Genomic DNA, 13,114 nt, shown 5'->3' with positions numbered 1-13,114 from the left:
TGTTTCAATAAAACTTTATTAACAAAAACAGGCAGCAAGCTGTATGTAGCTCAAGGGCAGGCCATACTTGGCCAACCTATGATCCAGTCCAGTGCCTGGAATATAGTGGGAATGTATTTAAGACTTCCTAAAGGAATAGACAGGATTTCACAGCTGACAAACATTTTCCTAAGTGTGAATTTATTTGACCTATTTCACACATGATCGAAAGGGAGGGTTTAAAGACATTAAAAGCTTTTCTTAATGTTATAGTTTCTAAGGGCTGAGGTTGGGACTTGAGCCTATGTCTTCTGATTCCAGATCCCTGGTTCCTTCCATTAGGTAAAAGGCCAAGTTTCATAGTGGAGAAGGATGGGACAACTTAAAAAATTTACCTCTTATGAGGGAAATACCCGCATGGGGTGGACTACCACTAACCACAGAGAACCCAGTGACAAATGAGCAGTAGTCATTTTAAGTTTTGTTTTGTTTCCTATTATTCAGTGGCTAATGTTACCATTCAAATGTTAAATTAAAAGATCTAAAGTAATAATTTCCCTGCTGTCTTAAAAACCTTATCTCCCAAAGCCTTCCTCCAAAACAAGGATCCACCACTGGAAGGATCATTGAACCTTAGTCCCCAGCTCACAAACCTTATAAATCCTGTGCCAAGATGTCTCCTAAGTAGATGACATTTTAATGATTACTACAGGGAGTTGGGAACTATTGCTTCATCCTCACGATCAGAGTAATTAATTTTCTTAACTACCAGGCCAAATTCTGCCACAGGAGTCCAGTTGAGAAATTTCAGGCCCATAGGAAGTACATTAGCTCTTCAAAGTGATTAGGGTGCCATTTCAAATACACAAGCAAAGGAGCTATTAGGCTTCTGGCTTATTTCAAACGACTTGCAGCCCTTGTCCCTCAGGAAAAAAAAAAAAAGGAAAAGAAAAAAGAGAAAAAAGAAAATAACAATTTGTACAGGTTCCTCATTTTCCAGTAAAAATACCCATGGCCTGCAAGTCATTGGCTATCAGGTATTATGGTTGGGTGAGCGACCAAAGTGTACAGAAAAAGGGTGGAGTGCCAGAAGACAGCACAGAAAAACATAGCCTGCTCCAAAGCACACCAGAGCTGAGCACTCGGAAGCCTGATGGGAGGCAGAGAGCTTCACCAGCCATTGGTCTTGAAGACCAGAGAGAGGGGCAAGAGCTCATGGGCTATCAAGTTCATTCTTTGGCCATGTGTCATTCCCCACCCCCCACCCCCCCCAAATATCAGAAATGCTCACCATGCCATTTTATAGTCAAGGTGGATGAATTATTTCCTCACCATTGTTTCCTCATACAATTTCTAGGTCATCATCATTTGAGTTGCCTCTGACATGTTCTTGTAGAATATTTTATTTAACACCCATGAAGACCACAGAGAAGCTTTAAATATCAGTTTACTCTCACAAATAGCCATAGCTCAACAGTTTAGCCTTTCAACAAGGCATTCAACTGGCATGCTTCCATGAGATTTGTCTATTCAGCCATATCATTCCTTCACCTTGGAATTCTATGAACAGCTGGGCGATTTTCTTAGAGTCAATGCAACAGGGAAAATTTTTTAGCTTTCTTTTCAACCTATTTTACAAAGTGCAAGTCTCCTATAAGAATATTTATTTGCATCTAAAGTCTGCAGCAAATATATTCTTCCAAAGCTATTTTTGAAAATCAGTGAATGACAATTAGTCATCTCTAACAGCCACCCATTTCTAAGACATTTTGACTTTCTCTGAACAATGTATACCCTACATGGGAATGGAATGTTCTTTCATGTCCTGCCCCACTCAAAAATGTGAGATTGTTTTGGCTTCCAAAACTCAAGCCACAAAGTTAATCTGGCTAATGAGTTCAATTTAGCTTGGCGGGAATACTTTTTGTATTTATTTCTAAATTTGCTGTACGTTTCAAGTATGATTTTTATCCTGGAAATAAAAATGTGGGGAAAGACTGCAGCCACAGCTAGAACACCTTACTCAGAGTGATAACAATAAGAATGCCAGAACTTCCAAAGATCAGTGCTACATATCAGGTAGACACGTAGTTGATAGGATTCTAATAGTGTTTACACAGGCTGTTTGAGGCACAGGATAAGGCCCTACCGGCTTCAACGTGTCTCACTTACCAGGCTCCCACGAAGCCAGTGTGCTTGTGCTGTCTGGCAGGAAATTCTCACTGTGAGAATCTTTTTTTTTTTTTTTTTTAAGATTTTATTTATTTGACAGAGAGAGGCACAGCGAGAGAGGGAACACAAGCAGGGAGAGTGGGGAAGGGAGAAGCAGGCTCCTTGCCAAGCAGGGAGCCCGATGCGGGGCCCGATCCCAGGACTCTGGGATCACGACCCGAGTCGAAGGCAGACCCTTAACCGACTGAGCCACCCAGGCACCCTCACTGCGAGAATCTTATGCTAAGTAAGACTACAAGGCAAGAGATCTGTCCTTAGGAAACTGCTGTAACAGGGGAGGCTCTGGACAAGAAGCAGAGAAGACCTGTGCCCTTTCTCCAGCCTCCTCACACCGGGCCTAAGACTTAAGGTAGGGTAGCTGATCTTAGCAAGCTATCACTTCGAAGGTAAAAATACTCTGATCTGTGAACATGGGACAAGATGCAAATCAGGCAGATGGAGAGTTAAGGACAGGTAGAGTTGGTCTGGGCATTTCACAAGGGATTTGGCATGGTGTGGGATGTCATATGGTTGGTCAAACAGGTGAAATCAGCTTCCCTGGGACTAGGGGAAACTGGCTGAGTCAGGCCAGTGTAGGGACTCAGGTTTTGGAAAAAGATTCTGTGGTGAGATAAAATGTTTTCTGGAAGCCAGGAAATTTGGCAACCCAGCTTTTAAAATTCTCCCTACATTTATTTTATTAAAAAATTATCTTCTTTTTCTCTCCCTATAAAAATGATACATGCTGATGTATAATGTTTATCTAGAACATAATAAGTGATAGGTACTGTGTGAGACTCTTTAAAAACACTATTCATTTACTCCTCACCAGAGAAATAGGTTCTATTATGATCTCCATTTTGCAGATGAGAAAATGAAAGCTTAGAGGTTATTTGTTCAAAGTCACACCTTCCATAAGTGGCAGAGCCAAGACTTACATTCAGATCTGCCTAACTCCAAAGCCTGCTCACTTTACCTAGTTTTCTTAACCTCAATATTGCCTTCTATACCATTATTAGGACAGAAAAAGCAACACATGGGGAAAAAACTCTCATAACTTAATGACTATAAGAAAGAAATATTAACATCTCAACAAAAATTTTTAGTCTTTTCTAGATGCACAAATTTCCCACATACTTATACTCTTTTTGAGTACATAAGATATTGTATCCCTGACTTTAATTTATCTCCAAATTAAGAAGAAAAACAATTATCCATGAACTACATTTCACTAAGCTGATATGATGTGTCATGTTCTATATAACCTTCCCCTATCACTGGACACTTAGGTTGTTTCCAAGTTTTTACCAGTGCAAATACAACTGTCATAAGTAATTTTGTCTGCGTAAACTGCCTCCCTCATTACTTAAGATGACTGGCTCAAAAGACATGAAGATTTGGAAGGTTTTTATTCTTGAAATATATTACATATATGGCTTTCCTACCATGCTGGTTGGTACATCCTACCTGGCAGCATATAAAGGGCTTGATTCAATATACATCTGACAAAATGGGATTCATCCTATTTAATTAGTTTTCAATAACCTCATCTTCCTTTTTCTCTATATTTGCAAAATAGAGAAAAAGGGTGCACCCTTCTACACAATATCTCCTTTTGCTTTATTATTATTATTGTTGTTGTTGTTGTTGTTGTTGTTGTCAGAGGGACTATTTTCACAATCACCTAGCATTGAAACCTGAGACTTAACTGCATGGCTGATGGGATATGGGGATAAAGAAATGAGAGAAATAAAAATTGTGTGGAATTTTCCTCTGAAAATTCTCAAGATTTAGGCCATGTCTTTCCATTTGATGTTCATCACTCTAATCCAACCACAACTCCCATGTGGTCTCCTGGGTTCTTTTCTCCTTCTATCTTGTTCACCCTACACTCGGTTGTTGGACTACTTTCATAAACACTGAGCACATTATACAAGTGTCCCATAAATAAAGTTTCAATGGTTCTCTATTGCTTATGTAACTTCTTTGCCTGGCTTTTAATCTCCAACTACAGCCCATCAGCAACTAAACCTTATCTTTCTAGGTCCTCCTTCTTCATTAACTTCATCTTCACTTTGCCTCCCTGACTTTCCAAAGAAGCAGGCTAAAGGAAAATGCACTTGACACATATTTTGTAGAGATAGAATTTGCCATTTATGTGATGATTCAGAAGGTACTACAGGACCTTACAGTACTTATCACTGTAATGTCAATTTGTGAAAATGGCTATTAATAAAGGTTTCTGGTTGATGGCATTTTGAGATGATAGCTTATTCTGAATTTCTGGTCTCATTTTAGCACAGCAGAAGCATAGAACTTGACCTTGAATTTGATCAAGAGTGAGGACACTGGACTCTGAGACTATTCAGCAGGTTCAGCCATTGTGTAATCTTATGCTTAATGTAATCACAACCCTTTAAAACTTCTGGCTTTGGAAGACAGGACTGGCATCCACCCTATAGTCCAATTGTACTGTATTAAGCTTCCTCAGTTGGTAGTTGGTAGAAAGCTCTGCTTTCAAGGGAATGTTTAATCCAGTGCTGCGCAAAAAATGGAGTTCTCTTCTCTTGGCTACAGAGTACATAGGTCAAGTGGAATTTTTGGCACTTCATTACATTCCCTGACCCTCACTAAACAAACTTCAAAATATATATATTTGCAACAATTTGAAGTAAACACTACACACAAGTGTTGATGGTAGATTTTCTGAAGAACTACCAAATGCATCAGGACTAAGGAAAACATTCTAATGATTCTTTCAAACACGAATATTTTTAAATTCCTATTAAATAATCTTCTTATTTAGTCTTCTCAGGCTTTCACGACATACCACGATTGGCTGTTTATTAAAACTTAGCAAAAAATGATTAACAAGATATAATCATGCACACACTTATGCATAATGTTTTATTTATGCATTTATAAACTGGGGTTTATAAATCAGTGCAGGGCAGAATATGGTCACACCACTCAAGAAAGGTTGGTGACTAGCAAATAACACTTTTCTCTTCATTTATAATGAAAAATCTTATAATGTGAATGCTGTGAAGGTGATATAATAATGGGATGGTGTGGCATAAAGGTGGAGGATTCTCATCCTTCCAAGGTTTTTAATTGGATGGATTTTCATCTGTGTGTTTTATTTTTTTCAAAGGAGGCTTTAGCTGACTCTAAGTTTCTTCATTTTATAGCTGTTCGTTCAGTTGGGGGAAAAAAAGGAATGATTGAGACCGAGTAATGGATATTTCTCAAGATCTCCAAGACTAGGTATTGCATAGCATTAAAGAGTATAGTTTTCCATTTGTTTCATGACTTTGTCCAGTTAAAGTTACTGGCATGAGCACTCCAGTATTTACTTGTAACTTGAAACCCCTTTCATGATATGTCTGGATCCTAAGGGAAAAGAATTTACATTTGAGGAATGCTTACCTTGTGCCAGGCATTTTATATGCATCATCTCATTTAATTCTCATGACCACAAGGTATGATTGATATTATTTAATCCAACTTTATGTTCTTGAGATCATAAGAAGAGTAAAGTATAGAATAAGGATTTGACTCTAGAGCTCTCTATTTCCTTAAAGCCCATCCAAGATCCTCTCACTAAGCCACACTGGGTTTCCCCTTATGGCCAGTATGTGGAGGTGATAAGAAGGGATATTCTAGCAATAAAGGATGGTCTGAACTTTGGCACAGGTTCTCCTCTGGGGTAAAATAAGAAAGAAACTAATATGATGGATTAGATTAAATCATGTTCCCTAATGCAGTGACTGATTAAGCCAATTATGGACTACCCATACTATGGAAGACTATGTCATTATTAGTGAGAATCACATAAGTCTGTCTAATGAAATGGAAGACTGTCCATGAGTTGCAAAATATTGCAGAACAATATGTTCAGTATGATAAACTTTAACATAATAACAGTCATATACACATATGTTTATATGTGTATACACATATACACAAAAATGTTTGTTACTTCTGTTCAGAAGGCTAAGCGTAATCAGTAGGCAAATTTCACTTTATAATCTACATGCACCGCTGATGCTTAAGTTTTTTGTGTGCAGTTATGTGTCTTAAATTCACAGTTAAAAATCATGTAATGGATTAGTTCAATAATCTGTAGGAATGACTCAACCCAAGGAATGGGTGATTAAGGAGATTCAATCTCACAAAAACAAAACTGTCCGATCTATGTGACACTCTATCAGGATTCAACATTACTATAGGTATATGGTGAAAGCTAAAACCTCATCACTTGTATTGCACTCTGACTTATCTGAAGGAGGTGTTAACAGAGAGCAAATGAGTAACAGTCATTTCAAACCTAACACGTCCAAAATGGAACTTTCCAGTCTGCTCTTCCTATTCAACCCATCTGTGTCGTACTACCATTTCTTCACTTGCCTAAGCCCAAACCCTAAGGGGCACACTTGAATTCTCCTTTCCTTTTCCAACTGCATTCTGACCAGCAGCACATCCAACCTGACCCATCACCAATCTATCTCTTTAAGGACTCCACATAAGCTATCATTACCACTCATCTGGACCACTATGGTTGCCACCTTACAGGTAGGTCTCCCTGCTTCCATTTTGCAATCCATTCTCCACATGGCAGCCAGAGTGATCTTTTATACTCCTTCAATTTAGCACTCTTTATGGTTTGTAATTGTACTTAGAATACAATCCAAAGCTCTCGGGGAGGCCCACAAGAACCTATTCGATCTGACAGCAGTCAGTCTAACGGCTATGACCTTAACTCCAAACCCCACCACCCCTAGTTTGTTAAGTTTAGCCATCCTGGCCTGCTTTCTGTTTTTCAAGTACATCAAGTTCTGTGGACCTCTGGGCCTTTACACTTGTTTTTTTTCTACCTTCATTCTCTTCTCTTAGCTTTTTACATGGATAACACCTTATCAATCTGAATCAACATTTTACAGACGAGCAAAGTGAATTTCAGACAGTGTAAGTAACTTATTTGTGGTCCTAGCACTTTGTACATGATGAAGCTATGTTTTGCACTCATGTCTGAATTATTTCATGCTCTTCCCTTATACTAGATAATGAAATAAAGATGGTCTATCCTAGGGCTCTGGGTCAGGTTATGACAACGAACCAGCAAATATCTATTTGTTGAAAAGACCAGAAAAAAATAACTTATTTTAGAAGTTCCTTTTGTAGGTTCTCCTTCCTACCTCTAGTATATTCTCCAGCTTCTGTAGGAACACTAAGATTGGCTAAGGGGAAAATTTGAGATAGATACATTTGGAAAATCTTGTCTTAGAGATTTGAAATTAAATACTTGCTTATGTAAGAAATGAGAATATGATGACACAATGAGAAACCCTTACAACTTACTTAGTTAGATGTCCAAACAGGGTTTTCATGGTGTCACGATTTGGTGGAGGGAGTTTTTGCACAAGAGACTTTATAGTTTCAATTCTTGTGTTGTAGTCTTGCTTTTCTGGAAAAAAATAAATAAAAGTTAGAAAAGAAGGAGATTTCATAATTGCATGAGGGAATTTTCTTAGGAGAATTTTGGACAAAGACTTAGTAACTTAAAGTCCTAATCAACAGCCAAAGAGAATAAGCATATTCAACATCATTATCATGAAGTTTCTTTATTTGGACTCTGATGTAAATTATAGTAATATGAAACAGCAACAGTGTGGCTTTGACATCATCTTGTTAAGATCAGGTCTGAATCAGTTTTATAAATGCTTTACTCTTTTATAAGATGTGGTAACGTGAAGAATGACTTTCCAAAGATGTCCATACCCTAATCTCTGAAACCTGTGAATAGGGACTTTGCCGATGTGATTCAATTAGGAAGTCTGAGATGGGGTGATTATTCTGGATTATCTGAGTGGGGCCAGTATAATCACAAAGGTGGTTAAGAGAAAAGCAGGAGTATCAGAGTTAGAGAGAAAAGATGACTGTGGCGATGGAAACAGGAGGACAAATGGCTATGTGATGAAGGGCCATGGGTTAAGAAGTGAAGACAGCCTCTAATAACTGGAAGAGGCAAGGAAAGAGAGACCCCAGAAGGAGCACAGGGCTACCAACACCTCGATTTCTGCCAGTGAAGATGATTTCAGACTTCTGACCTCCAGGAATGTAAGATAAAAAATTCATGTTGTCTGAAGCCAATGAGTTTATGATAATTTGTTATAGTAGCAAAAGTAACGGACAGATGAAGACACACAGTGTGATTCAATTACCAATATTCTATTGTTCACTTGATTTTGTGGAAGTGGAAGTGACCTTTTTTATTACTTCATGCTATCTTTTCTCCCTAACACATTTTGTTTTTGCTATAAAATAAAAAAGTGCAAAAAATAAAAATTGAAAAAGTAATACCTAGTCATATACATTTAAAAAAAATAAGAAGTTGTTTAAAACTACATACCACATAGATTGCTTTCCCTCATTTCATTTCTTTTGTCCTTTATGGGCATGGATGGCATAATAAGAATTGATTTACTTAGCACCTAGAGAATTCTTCTCACCATAATTTTAACCAGAACTTAGAACAGTAATTATTTATTGAACTTAAACACTTCATACACATTGACTTAGGTACCTTTCCTTTCTATAGTCTATCTCTGACCTCTAGCACAGAGCTCGTGGTGATCTTTAAGAGGTCACTGTTGGAAAAGACAATGTATGTGGGTAATATGTAAGGTACACACCCACCCAATATTCATTCTCTTCTTCCTTAGCAAGACAATGCATTGTTGAGAGGGTGACAATGTACTTGGCTAAAAGAGGTCATTTCCCAGCCTCCTTGGGGGGCGGAGGGACCATGTGACCACGTCTGGCCAATGAGCCTTTGGTCAAAGTGATAGATGGAACTTCTGGTGAGGCCAGGTGCAGGGAGCTAATTTAGCTTTTTAGCCTTTTCACCTTTCTGTTCTCCAGAATGTAGATGGAATGGTGTGCCATCCGTCTGGATGTGGAGTGAATGCACAGTTGAAAGGAGCTTCTCTGAATCTGTGGGGCAGTCTGACCAGTCCTGTACTCTCTGTCTCTGAGTTTCTTTACCATAAGAAAATCAGCCAGAGTGTACCGAAGCCTTTGAAGATGAGTCTCTGATACTAAAGCCTGATTCCTAATGCAATTGGCTCCCAAAAGCCCAATTCATTATCACCTGTTATTAGGTATATAAACTTTACATAATGGGGCAAGAAAAAGTTAGTTCAGAAACTGGCAGTTTTTAAATACACTGTTGCAGAAGGAACTTTTAATAAGGAATTATAGGAAAATATCCTGCAAAAGATGGTATTTCGCTAAAGTGGAGTGGGGGGGCAATCTTCCTAGTAGAACTCTGCCTTGGAAACTTTTCTTCTTCCTCCCAAAACCACAAAGGCCTATAAATAATGCCTCCCACAGTTAGAGCTTTCAAAATTGCAGTTATTCTTAGAAGAGTTCCAACATAATATGGATTGGACAACTGTAAATGAAAGAGACAAAGGGGGTGGAGAAAGAGAGAGAGAGAAATTTAAAAAAAAAAAGAAAGAGAAAGAAAAAGGAAAGCCAGTTGCAATATCATAGCAATGCAATATCATAGCCAACAGCAGATAAAATCTTTCTGTCAAAAGGGCAGAAAGCCCCTTTGTAGCTTAATGATGGTAAGACAGTGTGATACTTCATAGGACCAGTTGGATACTATGGGATATAACAAACTCAGAAAAGTAAGTAAAACAACTCAATAAAGTGAAATTGGCATAGGATGTCCAGTGCAAAGCTCCTAGGGATACTCGGATACTTTGTATCTAGTCATCTGAAGCTAATACAACACACCACTTATTATATATAAGTTTATAGATATATATACATATATATCTATGCAAATCCATATACAAATACATATTCACACGTTTATGTATTCACAAGGTGGATACATTCTGCATAGTTTGGCCTGATGCTAGTACTATAATTTACCTGAGGAGCTGGCAAACCCCTTGGTTCAAGCAATCAAGATGATGTTGGGAAAGGAGAGGAAACCTTTCTAATTTCACTGAAACCTCTCGCCATAGTAATGGTCAGATCAATGTCAGAGCTTCCAAAAAAGGGATCAGTTGACACTGGGGATTACAGAGGTAGTAGCCATAAATTAAGTTTGAGAAGCGGTAAGTGGAGAGTGGTCTAAATGGCTACATCCAGCAAACCTCAGTTTTAGAGAACATATGACTCTGGTTTAAGAAATGTTGGAGGTTGCTTAACTGGAAATATTTGAATTCACAAGGTCACTGCCATGGTGCTTGAGCAGGAATTAAAACTTTAATAAGTCCTGTTTAACCATTAGGTAAAAGAACTATGAACTTCTCTAGACGGAGTCCCTTTGCTCTCTTCTGCGTTGCGTTGCACTTAGGACATTCTAATTATACAACATTCTGCATGGTATTTCTATGGTTGAATGCCTGACAAATTCTCCCATTTAGCTGGGAGTTTTCCTATAAAGCTAGACAGCTTTTATCCTGGCATATAGCGGGTTAAGTGAATGAAGAAAGAATTAGAGAACAAATGAAAGACATGAACATGGATTGGAATACACAGACCTTGGTTTGAATTCTGTAACAGCTTTTTATTAGCTGTGTGGTCTTGGACAAGATTCTCAGTTTCTTTGAATAATATCTCAAAGGCCAGTTTTATGGATTAAACAAGATAGTATGTAATGTACCTAGCACAATGACCAGTAAAAAGTAAGTACTCTATAAATATTCACCCCCTTCTCACCCTCACCTTTTTTGAGGCCCATGCTGGGTCTGGTTCACCTTTTATTTTCAGCAATGAGCATTCTGTCTGGTTGCAGTGACCATTCCAAATGTCGTTGCCAAAACTGGAACTGAGCTGGTGCCCATGGGTGACAATCCAGTTGTTATGGTAGCCTGATATTTCACAATACACTAAATACTCTGTGATCACCAGAGACTGATGATGTGATTGGTAAGCAGTTCAGTTACATTTAAGAATCCTTATAAAAGTATATGGTGGTTCCCATATCTGCTTATGAGGAATATTCTACATGAAGCCTCTTTTATAAGCATATTTTTTCCTCTCTTTCTCTAGTTTCACACATACTTGAGAAATTGCACAGTTGAATAGTGGTACATACAAGTTTGTGACTAAGTTATATTTCAGTACCAAAGGGGGAACTGAACAATGGTTCAGAGCTGAAAGATTATTAAGGAACAGAAATTTACTTTCCTTACAACGTAATCAGAAAAAAATCTTGTTCTGAATAATCCTGAAAAGGTTATATAGGAGAGCAGTGGTTGCCCATTCAAATCAATACCACACCCCTTCTTCCATAGCCTGTAAAATCAGAAAATAACACAAACACTTCTAAGTGGAGGAACATCTAAAAATACAATTGGATACATTAAAATCTAAATGACACCTTTTCAGATCTGGTTTATTGATGTGTCATATAAGGAATTGGAATCCGCATACATAATACAGGACTGGTTAATGAGCTAAGATTCATATACAGCTTACTAAAGATGTGTCAACTGTCTTCAGTTGATTCAGTGAGCATCTGAAAGACAGCATTTTCTATTAATATTTCTCAGTCAGCATATGGTTTCTCATTATTGTGAAGTATTGAGAGTTTTAAGACACTGAGATATCTCTGACTTTCTTACATTATGACCTAAGGGAGGGGGAGAACTTTTTCTACATGGAGAAGTAGAGAATATCTTAGGTAAATTGTGAGACTTACACAAAATCTTTCCAGTAATAAGAAACTCCACAATTCTTCTCCCTTTCTCTTACTTCTGCTTCTAACCTCATTCCTTTATGACCTATTTTTGTATCTACACTATGATTTTCAATACCTTTGTTTTAGTTCACTACCCATATCCCAATCTCCTTACCAGTCTCTAAGCTGTGCAGCTCTAACTGCATACAGAATCTTTCCGTAGTGCTTCGTTTTGGCCACTATTGGGTGGCAAAGAACGTCTATGTAAAAATACACATAATGGACATGTATATTATTTAAATAGTAAATGATCATCCTAATGCCTATGCCACACCTACTTGGCCCCATATTCTCAAACTACACCAAACTGTGTGTAAATGAGCTTCTTCAAAAACAACTCCAGGCTACTTAGGGAAGCAACAGCTCTTATATGATGTGAAATAGCCTTTAATGTTATGATAAGGATATGGCTTTATAGTTTTGCCTTGATTCATGGTTTTGAGGACACATTTTTTAAAAATACAGTTTACGATAGTTACATTTACATTTGTCTGCATGAAATGTTGCTACTAAAACAAGGACATTTACAACCAAATGCCTTTTCTGCAAAGAGATAAGATAAAGTTATATAACGATGGAAAGAGTTCTGTGGAGTGCAGTGCACTCTGGACCTGGTGACCCCCGGACACTTTTCTGGCTTTATCACCCATGCATTTATTATTCTTAACTTATTTATAGCCACATGTTAAGTCATCTTCCAAAATTAATTCTTCTTTGTTATGTAGGTTCACCCAGAGGAAGAGAAGACCAAATTCTTGCAACAGCCAATATATTGGTAGTACTATTCATTCTATTTATCTGTAATTCTTAAAGGACAACTGCACCCCTTTGTTTTAAAAAGGTCAGCAATATCACAGCTGTTCTGCTTCTGAACGTTATTCTGGGATGTATAATGCATCCTGTATGAAAAAATGGTAGTCACTTATACTTTAGGGCCATATTTGGAAGAAAGCAATTGAGTTTCTATTCGATTTATACTTTTTTGTATCATGACCATTTCAGAATTTAGGTAGAGACTGCCCTGGCTTATAGGAGGAATGAATATCTTCAGATAACACTTTATTTGTTATTGTACCCTACAACTGAATACGAGTCTTTGAGGATATGCCTTTAATTGTAAAACTTGAGTTAGATGTTGAGGAATCATCCAAGTCATGA

At 37.7% G+C, this 13,114-nt stretch overlaps 1 protein-coding gene across 3 annotated transcripts in view; it reads right to left on the bottom strand.

Annotated features, from left to right (window-relative positions):
• Nucleotides 1-13,114, bottom strand: part of ARHGAP15 (Rho GTPase activating protein 15) — a 600,173-nt gene that overhangs the window by 53,287 nt on the left and 533,772 nt on the right. For all 3 annotated transcript variants that reach the window (XM_045868934.1, XM_064586464.1, XM_054506238.2), the window contains one exon: nucleotides 7,552-7,657. In XM_045868934.1, the coding sequence (XP_045724890.1) occupies nucleotides 7,552-7,657 (106 nt within the window). The remainder of the gene's footprint in view (nucleotides 1-7,551; nucleotides 7,658-13,114) is intronic.

This window comes from Mirounga angustirostris, unplaced genomic scaffold (genome assembly GCF_029215605.1).
Source record: "Mirounga angustirostris isolate CCGP_5_RB_7025 unplaced genomic scaffold, mMirAng1.0.hap1 SCAF_3, whole genome shotgun sequence".
Classification (NCBI taxonomy): domain Eukaryota; kingdom Metazoa; phylum Chordata; class Mammalia; order Carnivora; family Phocidae; genus Mirounga; species Mirounga angustirostris.
Note: the sequence above shows the minus strand (reverse complement) of the source record. Positions and strands in the feature narration are given on the sequence as shown.